The sequence below is a fragment of the Watersipora subatra genome, chromosome 5 (genome assembly GCF_963576615.1).
Source record: "Watersipora subatra chromosome 5, tzWatSuba1.1, whole genome shotgun sequence".
Taxonomy (NCBI): domain Eukaryota; kingdom Metazoa; phylum Bryozoa; class Gymnolaemata; order Cheilostomatida; family Watersiporidae; genus Watersipora; species Watersipora subatra.
In genome coordinates this window covers 60559299-60581199 of record NC_088712.1, presented here as the reverse complement: position 1 = coordinate 60581199, position 21901 = coordinate 60559299, and the positions used below count along the sequence as shown (strand labels likewise).

The window sequence follows — 21901 nt, the reverse complement described above, 5'->3', positions numbered from 1 at the left end:
TTCAATCCAGACCGATGCTAAACAGTGAGTACAGTTTACCTGTTTCATATGATTGGAAGTGATTCTTTTTTACAATATATATTAATAGTCTATAAACATTTATTCACAGGACTGATCTTCCAGCCTCACCGCCATCTAAGAGAAAAATGCCAGTAGTCGATGAAGCTAGCTCCATTCCTTCTACATCTAAGCAGTTACAAGGTTATTCTCCAATTATGGAGAGTGATACTAGTGATGAGATGCAGGAACGAGAGGAAGATCTGGTAAGTTTTAAATACTTTGATAAAATGTCATAGCATTTTTTTCCTTTTCTTATGCTTATTTTACGTTAAAGACTTAGATGAATTTCCTAAAATGCCATAGCACTTCTCTTCATTTTCTATGCTTCTCTTAGGGTAAAGCCTTGGATGAAGAAGAATGGGTGACTGATTCAGATAACACTGAGACGGAATACGAGGTTTCAGAAGAAAGATTTGAGGGGTAAGAAATATAGTAACTGCTAGTTCGTATTTGATAATGCGTATTATTTCATCGATTATTTGTACTCACTGCCTTTACACCAATATTTATTTTAGCCTGCTTGCAGTAAGTATGTGTGCGCTTCCTGAAGAACCTAAACATAGGCTTGCCTTGTCATGCTACTTGCTTTCTCATGCCTGCCTAACAACGCTATTTTACATGCATGATGTAGAACCTCCAAGTCTAGCATCAACTGGTCCTAGCTACAGGTCCATTAATAAAGTAGAGGAAGCAGCCAGACACAGGAGACGAGGAGTGTATGTCAAGCCACATTACCTTCCGTTGGCAGAGTTGGAGCTAGCCAAGCGGAGAGCTATTAAAGGGAAGAAGAAGGCAACTACATAGAGCCCCATGTAGGTAGGCACTTGGATGTTTGTTCTGTGAGATGTTCATACTGCATAATTATTGGTGTGATTTAGTCTGTGCATTGCAGGCTGCAGCATGTGTTTGCAATAACATGGCTGGTTCAGGCCAATGATCTGTATCCCATTTAATTTCTGTGATTTTTCTCTGTTCCTATTGTGACTCTGTTAGCTACATTTCTTTTATTTTGTTTGCTGAAGATATACCGTTTGATGTACAATCTCCAAGTCTAGCGTCAACTGGTCCTAGCTACAGGTCCATTGATGAAGAAGAGGAAGCAGCCAGACAGAGGAGACGAAGAGTTTGTCAAGCCTCGTTACCCTCTGTTGTCCATCTGTATCCCTTTTACTTTCTGTGATCTTTCTCTGTTCGTATTGTAACTTTGCTACATTTATTTTGTTCGTCGTTTGCATTCATTTTCTTTTATTTTGTAGGCTATATATATTATGCCTACAAAATTAGAATATATAAATATATTATAATATGTATAGTATATATAGTATATATATTATGTATATTATAATTATATATTTATATATATTATTTATATCATATAATATTTATAAAAAGATCGACTTAGTGCGGAGCGCTGGGATGTGCCAAAGTGGATGCCATCCGCGGTACTAAGTTGGACGCCTTCTGATGTGCCTTGTGTGTTTCGTTGAGCCTCAAATATAGTAGGATACCTCAGTCAACGGCTCAAGGCACTGATGGAGGAACCTTAGCAAGATGCAGACGTTGACGTCGTGCTAAGGCTGAGTAGCCGCATGTTCGAAAAGAGCTATTCGAATGTGGTGAAACCAACTGCATCATGTATTCATCATAATCTAGACATTGTTAGTATGAATTTGTAGAAAATCTTCTGCTGATCATTTATATGATTAGTTACAGGATTTTCTGACCATGTCTGAGTCTCACTTCGTGCGATGAATAGAGCTTTTCACAAATCTCTCAATATAAGCTAATCATGCAGCTGATGATAATTTATAAGCCAGTCTGCCAGACAATATTTTGGCAAATGTTGCAGGACGATGAAGACGTACAGTCAAACATGGATAAATCGAACTTCACGGGACCGAGCGAAAGTGTTCGAATTATCAGAGCGTTCAAGTTATCAGAACACTGTCACAAGTCCATGTATTTACTTATTTATTAGTAGATACATGTACATATACAAACTATAATATAAATCAAAAGCACAAATGGCTTGTTTCAAATTAAAAGCTTCTAATGTAAAGTTTAAAACGTTTTTATCAAAAAGTATAGAGATTTTTCTATCACTTGAGATTGGTTTGTTGTTTGAGGTGATCTTATTGCCAGGACGTTTTTTAGATTGACATTGGCAAAACTTGATTGTTGTTGAAATGCTCAAAAGAAAAGACATCTTTTTTTTTAGCGTTTTACCCACGATCAATTTTGCCGATTTTTCTTGAAGTTTATTCAAAGATTACCTCACTTTACCTCGCTTCTGAAGGGCGATCGCCAAGCGGATGTTTGGTATAAATCAAATTTCACCAAACCTTTAGAAAAGTCGTTGACAAAAAGATTTTGCCGATGGTGGTAATAACGACGCTTATGAATTTAGAAAAGTTGTGGTTTACCTCTATGGCTTGGAATAAAGTGATTTTCTAAAGCGATAACAACCGTTTCAGTAGCCGTTGGGCAAAAAACAGTTCGAATTAACAGTGTTGAGTTCGAGTTATCTATAGCAATTTATCATTACGTGGGAACGGAACAAAGAAACCGTTCGAATTAACCATGTGTTCGAGCTATCCGTGGGCGAGTTATCCATGTTTCACTGTATTTAATTTTTTTGTCACTCATCTTTTATTAATGATTATAGCTACAGGTCAATTAACGAGGTTGAGGAAGCAGCCAGAGAGAGGAGACGAGGAGTTCGTCAAGCCTCGAGTAGTTCGTCAAGCCTCGTTACCTTCTGTTGTCTGTCTGTATCCCATTTACTTCCTGTGATCTTTCTCTGTTCGTATTGTAACTATTTGCTACATTTATTTTGCTGTTTGCATTCATTTGGCTGTTTGCATTCATTGTCTTTTATTTTTCTATATATTATACATTGCCTACAAAATTTAAATGTATAAATATATTAATTTATATTAAATATAAATTTATATTTTTATAGTATATAAAAATCACTCTACGTAAGCTTTTTAAAAGATGTCCTCATTCAAATGCATATATCTCTGAACAGGGTTGGTCTACAAAGACAAAAATGGCATCAAATTGTAGCTGATGTTTTAGCCCTTTATTGGTCTTAATTTCATTAAATCGACCTTTTTTACGCAACCACATCTTTGAGAAAGATTTTGTAAGTATTCATGTTCTTAGCAGTGTCAAACCTTGCATTTTTGTATCACCTGTATTTTTGTTTTCAAGTGTTGCTTTTGGTGACAATACACACTTTTACCAATTGGTTGATGTCACGTTTTAGACTCAGAGAATGAGTAGTAAAGTTATTTAATGATCTGAGGCTTCATGCTTAGTAAATGTTTAGCATTTTTAGAAATTTAAGTTCACTTGACCGAAACAATGGGTGCACTATTTCTTGAGTAATGGAGTTTTGGCTACCTGAACAAAGTGTTGCATAATAAATGATGCCTTTTACACTTATTGGAGATTAAAATAATCCTTTAATTTATATTATTTTGGTTCTTTCTAGTTTTAGGAATCTAATACTACATACATTTACAGTACCTGGGTAGTAAACTAGAAATAATGAATCATAGTTAGCTAATTCAGTAGCAGCTTTCCAACAATTTTTTACAGCACATGTCTGTTATAATATTCATCTATTGGCATAAATGAACTGATTTAACTCCAAAATAATAGATTATACTTGCCTTCATCAGATGTAACATCTCCTTATTCAAAACTTCGACCGCCAAACCATTTCGCATCAGTTCACTATTATCAGGATTAATATGATGTGGAGAAAGCTTGTGGTAAACGCAAAGATTGTTAGTACAATAATCCCAGTTGTAAGCATCTCTCCAGTGTGACCAGAGAATGTGATTGGGCCCATGTCGAAGTAAGCGCATACCTCCATCCTTGCTCTTTAAAACGCTATTCCTGATCTTCTTAAACTCATGCTGTAAATTACATAAATGATTTCTCAGCATTTCTTTTCAATAATTGTATTGTTTCAAATTATTTTGGAGAGGTAATCATGCCGTAAAATAAAGCTTATTGGCTGTCGATATATTACAGCAGTCATTACTGACTATGTTAAACATAATATGTTTAAATGTGTATTTTATCGCCTGAAAATCCATGTATTTATATCATACCATAGGATCCATCATCATAACAATTGGTTGTTTGTTGAGATCAGTCGTTGTGTACGAACACGTATCCACACCATAGTTCGGAAAGTGCATACGCAAGAATGATCGGTTGTTTGATGAGCCATCCAGCAGCACACAGTTGACCTAGAAAAATATCAGTTGAGGGTTTATAATGCGCCTATAGTAAACAAAGTAGATTAGAAAGCTTATAACAACACAAATTTTTTAAGCACGACGACTAGTTTTTTTTAGGTTGAATACTTGAAAAACAAAACCGGCTTATGCTTTTTTTGGTGAAAATGGAGGGATAAGCCTTGACGTTTTCACTTAGGGCCTAATCAAAAGATTAATAAAGTGATGAAGTTTTTGTTTCTGAATGAGCATAACGAGCAACCTTGGTTCGCACCGAGACTAAAATGGTGGCATTTTGCGACACCATAAAAGAGTCTTATAACAAATAAGGACAACACTCACAACACCCAATGAGCGCAAGTATAAAAACTATTAAATATGTTTCAGAATCATATGATATAGCTAGACTTCTGATATGTTAAAATAATCATCTCATGCTATAAATCTGTTTTCTATGACATCGTTGCAAATTGTGTCAACATAATTTAATGCATATGATTTGGTTTCATCGTAAAAATTCATTTAATATAATAATCTACATAAATCTCTAAGTCTGTATGTCCACCTATAGCTGTATGTCCACCTATAGCTGCATGTCCACCTATAGCTGTATGTCCACCTATAGCTGTATGTCCATCTATAGCTGATTATAGTCTATCAACGTAAATGTGCTTTGCACTGGATTTCATCTCGAGACCTTGTATACTTTCAAGTCTTCAGCAATGTATTTAATTCCGATACCTCATTTTTACATTTGTATCTACGTTCAAAATTTTGATGGATAGCTGCTACAGCAAAAGTAATCTTTTTTATACAAACAATTCTATGTACCCTTTGTTATTATCAATTCAACATATTCATGTCGTTTCATGATTTTTATTTCGTTTTTTCAGTTCGTATTAATTGTCTCAGTATCAAATTATTTTTGTTGTAATCATTGTAGCAAAACAGACTATTTAGCCATTACTTTCTAATTTTTTGACGTTCAAACACCTTTACAGTGGATTTGCTTTTTCTCTTAATTTATTTGAACTGCAGAAACAGTTTTCTCAAGGTATAAAATTAGAACTGTAAATGTTGTATATGTTAAATAAAAAGATTTTTCTGTTAAAAGATTTGTTATTACCAGGGACAACGCCAGACATTCAACTAGTATAAAAAATAGTCATTTTTGAATCTGATGCATACAACCTTTGAGGTAGTTACCTTGAAGAATATTCTTGTTAATTGTCTAATGGCTTCCCAAACAATGATGAAAATCTCAGACGCTACAGCTTCCGTTGTTGCAAAGTAGGCAATTGGAAACCTAAACCCCTGATCACCGAGAAATACAAGCTGGAGAATATGCGTTGCTAATTTACGCCGAGTACCTGAAATGTAAATAATTTCAATACAATTTGCAAGAAATATGCTTATCACAAGAGCCTTGTGTGGACAAGCTCATATATAAAATTCTCACTATCACTGGTCTGATGCCTACCGATACGCTGTTGATGCAAATTCTGTGCTGGTCCATAATCGGTGTAGCCTGTAAGTGGTGCATCTGGTTGGCTCGACTGCAATTGGAGACTCTGCTGCAATGAGCATTCATATCCAATTGATTATTCAGGAACGCCATTTTAAATCAGTGTATCACAAATAATTGTTTAGGTGCTTTTTAATAAAATATAGAAAACATATCTCCTAGAATGCAGCATGTGATATGCATTAGTTTGGTCCTACTGGTATCTATAAACTGTAGTCCTCCACATGCTGCTTTTAATTATTTTTAATCTGCATTTTTAGCAGCAAAAGAGTTGGTTACAAGGCAAACATTGGACTATTTATAGAGATCAGGGTAATCCTGAACCCATTCAAGACAAAAACTACCATAATGTTCATAGAATTGTGAAAAGTGAAAATTGGATCTGAACACAGCAAGCGTACACCATTGTGTATCACCCTATGCATAGAGAATCTGAAAGTTTCCTTTTGACATGATATATGCTAGCATATATTAGTAATTTCCATGTAATAATTTATATTTCTAACCTGAATTAGCATCTCATCAATTATTAAGCAGCCATGCCTGCCTTTCTCTGAAATGTTCTTTTTATTGGCTTCTAACAGCATCCAGTCTAAATGTTCAGCATTGAATCCAGGTTTTTGAGAAATGAAATTTTTGTACTTGATAAGATGCGTAATGGATGGCAGGACAAGGTGCTGTTGAAGAATTTCATAAGACTTCCGGCTCGATAATAAAATCGATAGGCTGAACTGAATTGTGCTGAAATGAAAGCATAGATATTTATTCATAGCTAAAATAGTTTGTTTTATGCAAAGTGCTTTCTTGCACAGTGGAGGGATCTCTGTACAAACGAATTTGGGCCAATGTTTTTTTAATATCAAACATACCTCAGGAGAAATATACTATACACAGGTTTAAAGATTCAAGTGGTAAGCACATTTAGAAAACAAACTGTGAATAAAAGCAATTCATTTTTCCAGTATGAAAAGTGTTAGTTGCAAAAATGCGACAAAAATTCTATTATACACGCTTAGAGACCTTTTGCAATAGACATTGAAAGGTTTTTTCCCATTGAGTAGAGTGTCATTAAATTGAAAACCACATACAGCAGCCCTGACATCAGATAAATAAAAAGTATTCCAAAACCAATGACTCAATAAGTTTATATACAAAACTTTATTTGTGAAAAATCTCTTACCAAAGATTTTACTGTGAGCGTCAACTACCATCTACTTGAGCGTTGTAAACTGCAACTATTTGTAAATCTTTAAGTAGTCATATTAAGAGCCTCTATAAGTCTAATACATTGATATCCATGTGCAAGATTGCAATCCACAATTGGTTTAAGTCTTTCCGTGTCCACGAAACATCTTAAGGATAAATATTTAATTTAGCAGGAATCCACATAGAAGAATAAAGTTTTTGTTAAGCATTCTTTAGTACTTGTCACGGCATCAACTATTTTCCTATTAGAATGATTAAATGCAGAGAAAAATTTTGTAAAAACTTACCTAATCTTCCATCTGCGTGCTGTTTTGGAAGATTTAGAAGATTGATCAATAATGTCTTGGAGGAGTTGCGTGAAGTTGTGATGATTTTTAAGATCTGGTGGAAAATAACTTATAATTTTGTCAATATCTATGGTCTGAGTAGATGGTCTGTCGTCAGTAGATGAGTCAAATGGTATATAGTCCTTATCAGAAGTTAAGTCGCAATCTGAATCACTGACAGTAGATGTCAAATCGCAGTCAGAGTCCTTGATGTCACTTGTCTCTGGATTGTTTGTAGCGCTTTGCACTTCCCTTGTATTTATGACCCGAGTATCCTGAATATCGAACTTCACAGCTGAGTAGCTGTGGTCCAACAAAACGTGGTGTGGAAAAGTTGCGACATGATCATTTCCTTTTCTAATCAAGCCACAGTAAACTTGCACTCGTTTGCCATCGACTGTTGGCCCTTTCATTGTGCCAATAGATGGGAATACTTCATGCAGTACAATGCCAAACTGTCTTTTACTCAGTCCTGAACAATGACTTCTATAATCGTCATATGCAGAGCTGACAAGAACATCTCTGTACCTTGAAACATTGCCGAAAGCATAGCTTTCTTTAATCCTGGTACAAATAAAAAATAACAGGAGTTATACTATTGGTTCCAGATATATGTGCAATATATACGAGCGATATATATGTAATCAATCTATAAATCTCAGTGTTGGTCTTTCTCAATTTTTGTCTCTTTGTTTGTTAATCCTTGTCCTATAACAATTAGAATCTAACAATGAAAAATCCACATGGCACAAGATCTGATCTCGGAACCTCAACATCAAAAGCCAGCAAACTTACCCATTGGACTACACTTGCAACTAAGCATAGCTGTCGATAATAGTGAAAATATTCATTGCACTGGTTAAGATACTCGCGCTTGATTTGCTAGCACTGTTGATCGTTACGCATGTCACCAGTGATAAGTTGGCCCAAACGCGTGTACTGTTTTAGTAAAGCTTTTAGTAAAGATCTAGTTGTCCAGGCAAGTTACTCAAACTCATTACGCAATTTATTCTATTCCCGTGCAACGTCAGGCATTCGGCTTTTATACATGTATATATTAGTAATCTATAGAACTTGGCAATGTGGAGGAGATAACTATGGCTACAACACATATATTATTATGCAACAACTATAAAATTGACCCTGATAAACAGTGCAACGAATGATAGTACAATATATATTAGCATATAAACTGAAAAGGCGAATAAAATTGGAATGACAAGTTGCTTTTTACTTGCTTGACTGGCCAATCGCGCATGAAAGGTTATACAATGAACATTAGAAACTTGTTGCAAGTAAATGCCATCAAGAAGATTTAACAAATGTCTGTTCTTGGGTCACACAATCAAATGATGTCTTAGAGGAACAGCTGTTAGGTTTTACAGCAGTCAGCTACCATTTTGAACTATTAGAATTAATCTAAGTAATTCATATTAAATTACCATCTTTTGGCTGCTACTTTAGCTGTTTTCTTTTCGTCATTCATTATGATATTACAATAAATATAATTACATAACCCAAAAACTAGTTAAATTTCACAACTGACTATCGGCATAAAATCGTTAGAGCGCGTAACTACTTTCTTCAGCAGCCACCAGCGCGGCATATGTCAAATAGCGCGCCTGCAATTTTGACCACGTAATCTTATTGGCTAATAATTATTGTCGATGCAGAGACGTGTAGCGCAACGAGGCTACATGGCTCCGAGTCGATGAACTTAAGGGGAAACCCCAAAACCTTTGCTTTTGGTAAATACGCGTTTGTGACCAATCCAACGGCGAGGTCAAAAGTTCATTTCGTAAGCTTTTCTTGTAGCCGTTATATATCGAATCCCGATATTCAAAGGTCTACATTAGACGCTCGTTTCCGCCCGCAAGTGTTTTTTGTAAGTTGCGTATTGTTGGTAAAGGTGAGTGTTTTAATTGGTAAAATTTTGGGTTTTTAGGTTATTTGATGTATATTTTCAGATGAGAGCATTTCTAACAGTGAAAGAGATAATGTGATTTTTTGTAATATACCCTTCTCTCTTTTTTCTCACCGTCGCCTATCGCAACGCTCGGAGTACCCGTGGATACACGGCCTTTTTGGCTTCTCGGTGCTATGAAATATAAGCTATACGGCAACTCAGGAACGAGCTTATTCTACAGTGTTGTATCAAGGTATGTACCTGCACGTTATTTAACATAAAGTAGTAGGATTAGATCAAGACATACCACACCGACGCTTTCTTCTTGTTGTAAGAAAATGTTACACGCCAAGCCAATACAAGCATGCAGTTCGGATTGTTAACTTCCTTAGACGTTTTCCTTCGTTTTTTGAAAAAAAAAACGTGGAAAATATTAGACGGTTGTGGAACCGCCGCAATGAGTTTGGAAACTTTGCAACGTCCTTCATTAATTCGGGTCTATTAAGCTTTCTTTTCGCTGTTCGATTCTCATACGATTTTTTCTACTATTGGGAATTGCCGTAAAAATGTCTGGAGAGTATTCTATCGTTACTCAAAACCAGGTTCATGTAAAAGTTTCTAGCAATGCAACTTCATTCCTTTCTGAAAGAAAAATAGAAAAATCAACAAAAGTAGGAGATTTGAAGGTAAATTAATGAAACAGCCATAGGATTAGCCCGTTTCCCAATTACCATTAGCAATGGTACGCAATTCGCAATGATTTAACTTCGCGCGCGGCTCTATGAGATTATTTTACAGTTTAGGTCGTGGTGTTCATCAGTTAACCGTATCATCGTTCTCTTTCAACTTGGTCTTTTTAAGTTCTAATTCTAAATCTGGCCAAAGTTCGGTAATATAAGGCAGTTGACATGTTCTAATTTGATTGTTGCCTGAGTTTTTATTGCAGATATGTCTATCATTCTATTTTATATTCATCGTTTAGGTTTAATTGCTGAAAATCATTATATGTATCTGAAAGACTTGTTTTGAGTAGGTCTATCTAGCTTGACACCGTTCTGACAATGCAGATTAAATGATTTCACGTTTTGTATTCTACGTTCTCGTCTCTAATTTTGATGTTTAGGTTTTCGGCTTAAACTGCTTGCAGTGTTTTGCATGCAATTATGTTCTAATGGCATGAGGGATCATTAGTGTGCATGTAAATGTTTTCTATTGGCTTTTTAATTGCTCAGTGAAATTTCACAATTATATGGGTTACTAATCCTAAAAAACGCATTAGTTCTAATGCACAAATGAGTTTCTTGTACAAGATCTTCGGGATCTGCCCCAATTTGAATACACACTTTTAAGTTTGGGAACTAAATTTAGTATCAGCTATTTTGAGCAGATAGACCATGACGCCAAAAAGTCTATTTCTAATTTGTTTCTTATTTGTTTATTGTTTTCTATGAAGAATTGTCTCTTCTTTCGTCCTATTCTATTATGTTTGTGGTGTAATGTGTATATGACTGCAAACTAACAGAGTGCTTAGTACAAACTTACTGGTTGTAATCATATTTAATTCGGTTCTAGCTGTTTTATGAGACTAGCTAAACCATATTTTTATTGTTCTAAATTTTCAGAAAGCATATTTGCTTTTTTCATGTGTTAATAGGCTTTGCCACAAATTCAGGTTTGAAAAAACATGACCTACATTTATTTCTTGTGATTGATTTTATGCATTAGAAGCGCTAGTTAAGATCTCCACACAAAAAAAGTGCAACCTGAACGGTATTTGCAGTAACACCAATTCCTTATGACTGAATTCTATATTAACTTACGAGGGCACAATTGTTGACAACCTTCACTTTCCTGAGAAAATGGAGTATTCAGTTATTTTTCTGCACATTCTAGTTTTGTTTGCAGTAAGTTTATAAACTGTGTGAAACTGTTTTATAGGGCAAGTTAGAACTGCAAACAGGATGTTCAGCTTGCAAGATGAAGCTGGAGATCTTTGACAAGCATGATAAGTTAGTGTGTAGGCTGGATGATGACGAGGCTGTTTTTGGCTCATATCCAGTCGATGATGAGATGAGGTTACACGTGGGTATATAAAGTATTCTACTTCCACTTCTTCATTATGTACATTTCCATTAAGATGCAGCTTTGTAAATGCTCGTATGGAATATTCTAAACATGGCTTGTCAGGATATGCATCATATATCACATTAATATACATGTGGGTATAGGAAGTATTCTATACTTATAAGGATATACTTTGAAACCTTCACTTATGAAAGACGCTACATGCGAAATTTTCAAGCTATGAAAAGTCTTTTAGTAGAATTTTTGCTTTGACTTTCGAATGATGTTTCTAGATACAAAGGGCTGAATTGCCTTTCGTATTTTGGCCCGTTTGGTTCGTTTCATATCTTGACCAGTTGACTTCCCGTGAGTACGACACGACATACACCGCCTTTCACTATGTTTCATTTGCTAGTGAAAGTCACTGAACAAGTTTTTTCATAAAAATATAATTTTTATAATTTCTGTATAATTTGGAGCGATCATATGTCACACTGCGTAGGACGACTTTTATTTTTAGCTATTCAAGTTTTGTGTTTTCTGTATGATGAAAAAATGTTCAGCTCACATTAAAGTGAATAAATTTTCGTTTTACTTAAAAATATTTTCTCTAAACAAAACCAAGACTGCAACCAAATGCCGTGTGTGGGCATAGGGAGTCTGCCTCTGGCTTATCAGGGCATATACTCTGAACTCAGGCTATGTTACACATGTTTAGTTAGAGTATTCTACTTTTGGGCTGCTTGAACAAAGACTCGCTATGACCTGATAATTGCCTATGCAAAAATACTTTTTAGCCCAAACTGACATTGATTTTAATTAAAACTATGTATATCTGCTTTTGATGCGGACGGTATATATTGAGCTTTATTTAATTATGTTTAATTATATTTAATTTGGTTCTAGCTGCTTTATGAAATTTATGCTTTAGTTGTCTAGAAGTATAGAACTACGTATATACACATACATGTATATGTATACAGTTCTATACTTCATAGAAAAGTCGGAAGTATAAAACTATATGCATGCGCTTGCTTTATAAATATAGAACTATATAGGCCCTACACGCTTTAACGTTTGCTATAGAGTGGTACATGGAACCACTCTGGACCAGGGCTAAAGCAATAGCCAAGGTATCAACAACAGACAAACCAACAAGAAAAAGGCTAGATCTTGCTGCTGAATTTGAGCAAATCAGTAAAATTATTTTCATCAAAGTGAAAGACCAAAAACCAAATTGCTGATAATTCAGCCCTGCTGACTTGAAAATAGGATGTATTATTAGAAAATGACTGGATAACATAGAAAGTTCTCCTCCTAGCTGATTTACCAGTCGTAATATGTTGAAATAGGCTGTGACATGTGATTATATGAAGTGTTCTGCTTTGCTGTCTGTATGTATTTTTTTACAATGTAATGAGGTATTTTACACCTGGCTTTCATTGAGGTGAGGTTAAAAGTGAGTTTATTGAGTATATATATGCTTAGAAGTCACTTGTGCTTATGTGGAGTACTCTGGGTTTGTTTTAATATAATTATGCAGCGAAAGGGATCCAACATCCAGATTTACTGCAGCACTATTTTGCTAAAATTATGGAAACGATGTTCTTATATTCTTTATTGCGAACAGACCCATTCACAAGTTTATCAGTGGTTTCTTCCATAAACACCAGTATGTAGGCCTATGTATGTCTATATTTCACTAGGCTATTTTATGAAGGCTTTGTTATGTTTTATTTGGAGCTGCCTACTGTTTAATTGATGTTTGGCGGTTTTACCAGGTGACAGACCCAAGTAAAACCCTAGGGGAGTTTGAAGATGTGTCTAAAGTCAAGAAATACGAGATGTCTGCTGAGCACTACAGTCAGAGGACCGACTCTGTGAGGTAAACCTTTCTCACAGGAACTCACTTTACTATGTACAGTTGAACCCCCCCCTCCCGCCATACGATATTAATTGGTTCTGGTGTTGGCATTGTAAGGCGAAAATGTCATATAGACGGGTACAGAAATCCATAGTAATTATCTAATTCAAACACCCTCTGGTAAAAAGCGGCAAAATTTTATATACGTACTGTACATATTAAAAACTAGTAACACGATAGTATATATTAATCTTAGTAACTATAGTAGACCTTTCTCACGCATCTCTGCCAACTCATTCTCAACAACCTATTTAAATAGCTTATATTCGTAACAGACTGCTCTCTGTGTCTACAGTTGTTCTAATAAAGTCATACTTTGACATACGAGTGCCCCAATATAGGAGAAAATCGAGATATGAGTAGTTTCGAGCAAGTTTTTGCCTTGAGATACGAGAAACCTTTGAGATTTAAGCTGGTTCTCGGTGGACAGCAAAAGGTCAAGTATGTGAAAGGTGACTTTCGAGAATATCATCACTCAGTCTTTCTCGTCTAATAAGTTTGTAAAAGGTTTTAAAAAGGTCGACTAAAAGTTACAGTGAAAACGAAGCAAAAAAGCGTCAAACTGGATGACAATAAAAATATGAAAACGAAGACAAAATTAGAAGTAGGTTTACTTACTTACTGTAAGATGAAAACTTACCTTCAAGTGTGTGTTTAGTAATCTTAATTCATTTACATCAAATTTAAAGTTTATATGTTATGAGGCATCATAGGAGTGTAGCTACTAAACGCGTTGCCGCCAAGCCTCTCTCACACTTTCATCAGCCACCATGTCTGTCTCGAAGTTAAGAACTTCAGATAGCACTGTACAGCGTTACACGGGTTACGACGTCCTTGTTTTACGGTTTTTTGGCCTCACGGTGTGGAGCATGATGTTTTTTCGTCCCGCCTTGTGGCATTTTTCCACCATTCAGTATCAACAAAAATGTCTCTCGAAATTAGAATTTGGCAGTTAGTGTGCTGAATGCATCGGAATAACGAAGATGCTGACACGCTATTTGTCGAAATCCCTCCCACAACACCTGAAAGAGATACGATGCTTGCTCTCTCCCAGTTCAGCTTTATTTTTGTTTGGTAAACGTTTGATATTGCAAAAGTGAAACAAAAGTTAGTGAAAAGTAAGCAAAGTGAAAATTTATTGCGCGTTTTTGCATTTAGTATAATATTTACTATAAACTTTAATTCATTATAACATATATAACTATCAAATTACATATATAACTTTAATTCGCTAGTCATGGGTCCTAAGGTTGATAATGGACATTGAAGAAAGAAGTAAGAATCCCAACCATAATCATAAGTAGGTCATAACCACTAAGTAAACTAAAGTTACTGTAGTTTACTACAGTTACCAAGGTTAATATACGATTGTGTCATTAATTTTTAATATGTACAGTACATGTATATACAAATTTGCTGTTTTTTACCAGGGGGTGAAAAACAGGAGGTTTTTTACTATTAGATAATTAATATGGGTTTCTACACCCCTCTATACTATATTTCCGCCTTACCATGCCAACATCGGAACGAATTAATATCGTATCGCAGGGGTCCACTGTACATAGTAAAGTTGGTATCGAAGGGGTCCACTGTACATAGTAAAGTTGCTTTTTAATGCCGATCATAACTGCTAAATAGGTATTTGTTACTTTGTGAGCTTAGCTAGTTAATTATAACAATTAAAAACATATTTTTTCATCGTAATATCCGGTTTTTATGTGTTTTTTCAAAGGATGTGAACGAAATCATTTGTATTTAGTGATATTTATATAGGAAATTGTGCCTAAAAACACGAGTAAATTTACATACGAGCTCTGGTTCCAGATCGCATTTAGCTCGTATGACTGTACGGAAATGTCTTTAATGGAAAAATCACCGAAGAAAATGGTTTTTAAAGCTTATCTGTCAGCTTAGCATTTGTCTTCTCTCATACTCTACTAGTTTCCATCAGCTCAGCAGTTGTCTTCTCTCACACTACTAGTTTCCATCAGCTCAGCAGTTGTCTGCTCTCATATTCTACTAGTTTCCATCAGCTCAGCAGTTGTTGCCTCTCATATTCTACTAGTTTCTATTAGCTATCATCTCAGCAGTTGTCTTCTCTCATAAGCTAATAGTTTCTATCAGTTGTCACCTCAGCAGTTATCTTCTCTTATACTGTACTAGTTTCCATCAGCTGTCACCTCTACTGTCTTTCTTATTCTTTTTGAGACACATTCAGGCAATAATACAGACTGCTTAGCTCTCCAAGGTTGAAACAACCCAGCTAGAAAATAGAAAGGTGATACATAGACATCATATCTGATGGCTTAATGAATTAATGCTTGCAACCTCCTAACCTAAAAAGACTAGAGACTTCAGTTACTTTGCACCGCTATAATTTCCAGTATTAGACACAACTTGAATTCATCATAATCATACAACCATCACTGCGCAAATTAATCTCACTATAAAATTTCTTTCAGCTTTTTGGTAGTTTTTTTTATTTCACAAACAGTAAAACCTAAGCTTTCAACCATTATCTGTTCTAGAAAACTGTTCAAGACACAAATTTGTTTGAAATCCAACTCTTTGTCTCAGTATGGTTAATGTAAATAATTTTAATCCGTTGAAAATCTAGAAAATAACTTTTTTAAGCATGTTTTACCATTTTACATCATAAACTGTACACATGTAATAAGAGAGCAGGTAATATGTAAAATATAATAAAGTCTCTTCAAAAGTCTATTAGCAAACTAGACTAGGTTGGAGAATATACTGTATCTGTAACAGCTTGTACCCCAGCCTTGTTTATTCAGTCTTGTGTACTGTGTACGATAAACAAAAAAATGTAGAAATATACAGTGTTTTATTTCATATTTTATTTTCCAATTCACGATCATGAAACAAATAAAGACATTTTATATGTTTTCCTTTTACTCATTTCAATGTAAACATAAAGTAGCGAAGGCTAGGCTAAGGCTATTATCTAAAAAAAATTCTAATTTAATAACAAAGTAATGCATCCTAGCAAATATTGAATGAAATAAAAACCAGAGCAGAAACATTTATGTTTTTTAAATTAATCTGAACACGGAAAAAAATTGAAAGTATAGTCAGTCATTGAAGGCTAGCCTATGCTACCAGATGGGGTGATAAATTTTTTGAAAAAGGTTATTCCAGCAGTTATAATGAATAATGCAGTCGCGTATTCTATTACGGTTCTGTGAAAAAAATGGACAGGCCTAGAAACCTTTCTTATTTGTACCAATTACAATTGTACAGCAGTCAGGAGTTTAAATTTTTTGGAAGGTTTAAAAAGTAGATTTATTTAATTTGAAGTAATCTTAGGTAGGTTAGGAGGTGTAGAATCTTCCTTCATATTAACTGGGGTTTCTTTCAGTTGTGCAGCATTTTTGGTCAAAGTCTGAGATGAAAAAATTTCAAATTTTCTGGTCTAATTCCGATCTGGTCAAGATCAGAAACTTTCCAAAGGTGGGGGCATGGCGGCACTAACTTTTATGCAAAACATTTGTATTTATAAAACTGGACAAAGTTCCTTGGATTGGAGGGCCAATTTTTTTCTGAGTTGATGAAGCTTTGAAGGAGCTATCTGACCAGATGTTAGTATGGGAGAATTTTTATCTAAGATCAGCTTATTCTGAAAATACCCTTGGTAACGTCGAAGCCACCATATACAGGGCATTCAAGCAAAGAATGAAGTTGGGAAGGTTTGCTGATGAAGATCCTGAGGAGTTGAGAAAACAAAAGGAGGATAGACTCGAAAAGGAGCGCGCTGAGAAAGCACTTGCTGAGGCTATTCATGTCGGTGACAGGTAATAGAGATTGTCACTGCCAAACAAGTCTCTGCAGTAATCATTTTTGTATTAACCATAGGGAATATTTTGGTTTAAAAGTATTTTGACTCGTTTAGCACATTTGTGACCGTTTATTGTACACGATTATAGATAATAGCTATGACAATGGTGCTGGCTCACTCATCAACCCTTGTTAACCAGATTAACATGACACATTACTCTGCCAACGATTATTGGGATTAGTATGCCTGTTTAATCCGCGGAGGCAGCATAACAAGGCTTATAAGGCTCATGTTGTAATCTTTATTCTAGATTGTTCTGCTGATGGTTTCTAATTTTTGCTATAACGAGGCGCGAATAATGTTGAAGCATTTGCGTGCGGCCAATAACCCTAGGCTTTAGTAGGCTTGTTATAAAACATTTCTGATTAGTGAATAATTAAATAATTGTAGTATCATATCTGTACTTAATCGAAAGGAAACAATTATCGGTGTGTGTTGAGCCAATATAAAGTATGTTTACAACTCATATTGAGCATAGTTTTGCTTTGCAAAACTTTAATTTGAATTTATGTGTTTGCTGTTGCAAAACTTTATATTTTGTCGTAATTTTTTCTTAGCAATGACCAGTCGTGTCAGACGAATTACAGCTACAGAGGTTTCACTAATTGTAGATTTATGGATTTATTGATTTTTGATGAACAAAAGTAGGCCTACTACTGGGGGTGATTATTCTATTGCTAGCAGTAATAATTATGCCTTAAGCTGTAATATTATCAAGAACTCATCTGAATGGAACATACTCACGGTTGTAGCGAAAATGGTCGACAAAGTGTTCGAGCTCATTTTGCACCTTTGTAGCATTTTTACGGCATCAGTTGATGTGAAATTATGTGGATTAATTTGGTATCAAAACGTTTTCTGTGGCTCAAATGTTATGACAGTTTATACGCGCCCACGTCAAATATTAGGTTTTACCAAAAATGTAATTATGTCCCAATAAACAGATTAATTTGGTAGCAAAAGAGTTAATATATTGCAATTTTATATATAACAATGTCTAAAATAATCCTGATCCCATTTGCCAGTAAATAAAAGAATTTTTCATTTTGATAAGTCAATACTTGTATTAGTTTTTTTGTTCGGAACTAGCAGTCTCTAAATCTGGGACCTTTTTTTTACATCTTTTACCGATAGCCTTAGCTCATGTGTTTGGCATAACTTCCATGTACTGTATAGCTATGTTTCGATTCATCATTCCTCTTCTTAAGTATCATTCATTACTGATATAGATGTGAAACGCGTGTCCCTTCCAACCCTATGAGGAGAGGAACTGTCATGTACGTCGGGGAAACAGATTTTAAGGAAGGATTGTGGGTTGGAGTTAAGTATGATGAACCGCACGGAAAGAATGATGGAAGGTACCTCGATCTTAAGTTTGGTTCACATTGTGTTTTTTTCATGTACTATGTCTTTATAATAAGACAAAATATATATTTATTAATTGTTTAAAATTATAGATCCAGTCTTACGCTTGTACACATGCGCAGGTCAAGGTCAGCAGGTTCTAGGGAGAAGCTCACTTGTTGCTGTTTTGATTAGTATGTAGCGTGTATTTTTCATTCCACCATCATATAACTGACTACAGGAATTTGCATCAAAATGCTGAAACATTACATTGCCTATTTTCTTAACTCATTCGCACCCAACGCGAGTTAACTCGCATATTTATAACGTAGCTATGCACCCAACGCGATTTAACTCGCGTCTGAAATTTACCAACTCCTTGCATCGTTATTTTTAAATTATTAAAGAATATTTTTGATTAGTTAGAAAGAAAAATTTCTGGCCAATCAGACAAACTTTAGAATATGTCTCTATGAAGTCTCCGGCGAAAGTTATAACCAAATTAGTACACCCATCTCAGTTTCTATCAAAACCGGAAATCGTCAAGCCGACTTGAAATTTTATCGTTCGTGATAATTTTTTTCAACTCCAGAAGTAAATATACAGATTCAGAAGTGGTAAGACATTCAAAGACTGCATAAATCAAATCAAAACATTATTTTTAGAGTTTCAAAGTTTTTATTAACTTTTAATTTTGCCAATTTGTATCGTTATGCTCGAATAAAAATGCACTCTTCACGCTGCCAGCCGTAGTCGGACTAACGTTATCTTTCAGTTTCGATAGGATCATATTGATTCTTAGAGCTGTCTATGAAGTCTGAAAAGTCAAAAACAGAGTTATTGAACATATTTTTATTATTGGAAACATTTTCATAATGTTTTATTTGAGTTATATTGGCATATAGATTTGCTATGATTTTGTTTGAAGGATGATGCTCGTGAGGAAAAGTTCGAAGTTAGTTTCATGATTTTCATGTTCATCACTAACTGCATATGTATAAATAATAATCATAAATATGTATTGTCTGTAATAAATGAGTAATTTCAGTCAAACTTTGTATATTTTGTAATTTTTATGGTGCAAATCTAACTTTGTTTCAGCAAATGACAATTTTTTCAAAATTCGAAATGTCCTGAAACTACCTTCTTTGAGGCACGGATCTACATAAAAGGGATACAAGGTGTCTATATGAGTGTAATATATTTTGAAAGAGGAAACTTGGTTGGTTCTTTTGAAGTTTGATTGAATAAATTATCTCAAGTCTGTCTCCTGTAGTAGTAATTTGAAATACGACAACTTTCTGAAAAATTAGCGGTATCTGGGGCTGATCGCCTAGAAATTCGTCGGGTGCGAATGAGTTAAAGGCCGGGATTTCAATTTACTGTAAAACCTTTAATTAAACTTCAATTAAAGGTTTTTTTGGATTTCAATCTATATTCGTGATACAGGACAAATGTCAGCTCATATTTACATATCTAGCTTTACATTAGGGTTGTCAATATTGTAATAATTCTCACATATCCAGTAAGCTAACTCTTGCATATGCAATTTACTACCAGTTTAATCTTGATGATTTCACATACAAAGCGCTCAATGTAAGGGAGGAGCTGGAATAAAACAAGGTATAGTTTGGTGTTAGTACCTGATAAGTCTAGTTTGCTCAGTTTGTAAAGTTATACTTTTAAATTTTCAATGTCGTAGTGCAATTAAATTTTAGTCACTTTTTTTAGTCCTTGTTTTATGCGATTTGCTATACATAAATCATCTAGCTGTTGTTATTAGGCAGTGTTTCTTGTTGAGAAGGAGCAAGCAGTATTATAGCTGTGCATTGGTGCGTCTGCTGAATGAAGACACCGCGGGTCTATTTAAAATGTTTCAAGTGTTCGTACTTGTTGTAGTATACGAGCTTCTGTGGTGATGCTTGAACTTTGTTACAGTGTACAAGGTAGAAGGTACTTTGATTGTCCTCCCAAGTATGGAGGATTCGTGAAGGTGGAAAATGTGACTGTCGGAGACTTTCCTGAGGAGGGTTTCAGTGATGAAGACCCGGATGAGATATAGACTGCCCAGTGACAGCAATGGAATACGTGGCACTAAATAAGAAGCATCTGGAAGCATCTTTTTCGCAATAACTCTTAGTGTTTGCGAGTCTGATTTGTCTTTTGTTTATCCAAATAATTTATTTTTTGCCAGAGTCTTATTTTGCAGGGTATTCATGTATGAACTTGATTTAACATTAGTGAGCTCAATATTTGTTTACCGTGTAATTTATACGCCTGCCCCATTTGGCAAACTGTAAGTTTGAGGAGTTTTCTGCCTTCTCACAGTTCTATAGATTAATGTTAATGCTTTTCTAGAGACCTTGGGATAATATTGTGTGCTACATTCAAATGTGAGACTATGTAAACAGCTACCCGTTCCTCTACATGCTATTTCCGTCCTCGTCCGATATCGCTAAAAAATTCATCAATCAAAATCTTTAAGTTTCTTTCAAATATTTCATATTATTTAAGGATAGCCCTAGTAATGTTTAGCTTCAGTTTGTAGTCAGCTTGCTAAATTAAAATTTCTCTGCTTTGCAATACATATTTTTAATGATAATCATTTTGTCATTGTTACACCACAAATGGATGCTAATTATTGAAAAATAAGTTTGTACAACTGCACAATACATAGTTGCTTTAAAATTAGCCCCAAGTGACATACTATAATGCAAAGTTGAAAATTCGCAACCGTTTAATTATAGTTAATTTGGTGTGATACTTTTACTATTTTCGTATACCTAACTCCATAGTTAAACATCGAATGACTTAATCAAACACTTGTCAAGATTTTGCATTAGGATTATTAGATAATTATTTGCTAAGTGAAGAAAAATGTTTTTGCTATTTACATTTCTGATTAGAATATAATGCTATCAGCAACCACATGAATTCATTCAAATCTGTATTCCTTGGGCCGCTGAGCTGCCTCAACATTTTATTGATTTTCGGCGGCTCAGTACTAAAAATTGCAGTCTAAGCTCATTCACTTGGACTTTTCAGCAGCTAATTTGCTAGCAACTAGTACCAGCTAACGTTCTATACTGTCTCCGCGGTGATCTCGCCAAATGAGTGATCTTGTGAGACTTTGTTACGACTACCGTTACCTTGCATTTTTCTTATCATAACATAACCGAATCAAAACATTGATGAGGAGCACTATGGGGCAGGCTCGTCTAAATAATCTTCTAATATTACACAAATAACAAAAATGTTGAAATAGATACAGAAACAGCTGTGAAAGATTTCTGCCATGGACACATTGACAGAACAAGAGCTATTGCAATAAAAAATTCTTGTTCTGTCAATGTCCCTCACAGAAATCTGTACTGTCATGAGTTTTATATCGTAATTTTATTAAAGTTCGTTGAATAAAGAAAAAGATTTGCCTT

The 21901-nt window shown here is 34.9% G+C and overlaps 2 protein-coding genes across 2 annotated transcripts in view; one reads left to right on the top strand and one right to left on the bottom strand.

Moving 5' to 3' along the window:
* Positions 1-9681, bottom strand: part of LOC137396568 (serine/threonine-protein phosphatase PGAM5, mitochondrial-like) — a 47023-nt gene extending 37342 nt beyond the window's left edge. The window contains exon 1 of the mRNA XM_068082883.1: positions 9587-9681. The gene's annotated coding sequence lies outside the window, so the exon portion shown is untranslated. The remainder of the gene's footprint in view (positions 1-9586) is intronic.
* A 105-nt stretch (positions 9682-9786) lies between these two features.
* On the top strand, positions 9787-21050 carry LOC137396280 (tubulin-folding cofactor B-like). Its single transcript, XM_068082474.1, has 6 exons — positions 9787-9965; positions 11218-11361; positions 13125-13228; positions 16945-17079; positions 18353-18481; positions 20406-21050. Exons 1-6 carry the CDS (start codon positions 9846-9848, stop codon positions 20527-20529), a joined length of 756 nt encoding a protein of 251 aa, XP_067938575.1. The 5' UTR covers positions 9787-9845; the 3' UTR covers positions 20530-21050.
* Positions 21051-21901: the final 851 nt, after the last annotated feature.

What these genes read in the sequence shown, in the direction of transcription:
- LOC137396280 (XM_068082474.1), top strand. Translation starts at nt 9,846, where the DNA reads ATGTCTGGAGAGTATTCTATCGTTACTCAAAACCAGGTTCATGTAAAA. An exon ending in CAAAAGTAGGAGATTTGAAG is followed by an intron (nt 9,966 to 11,217) that starts GTAAATTAATGA and finishes ACTGTTTTATAG; the next exon opens with GGCAAGTTAGAACTGCAAAC. An exon ending in CACGGAAAGAATGATGGAAG is followed by an intron (nt 18,482 to 20,405) that starts GTACCTCGATCT and finishes ACTTTGTTACAG; the next exon opens with TGTACAAGGTAGAAGGTACT.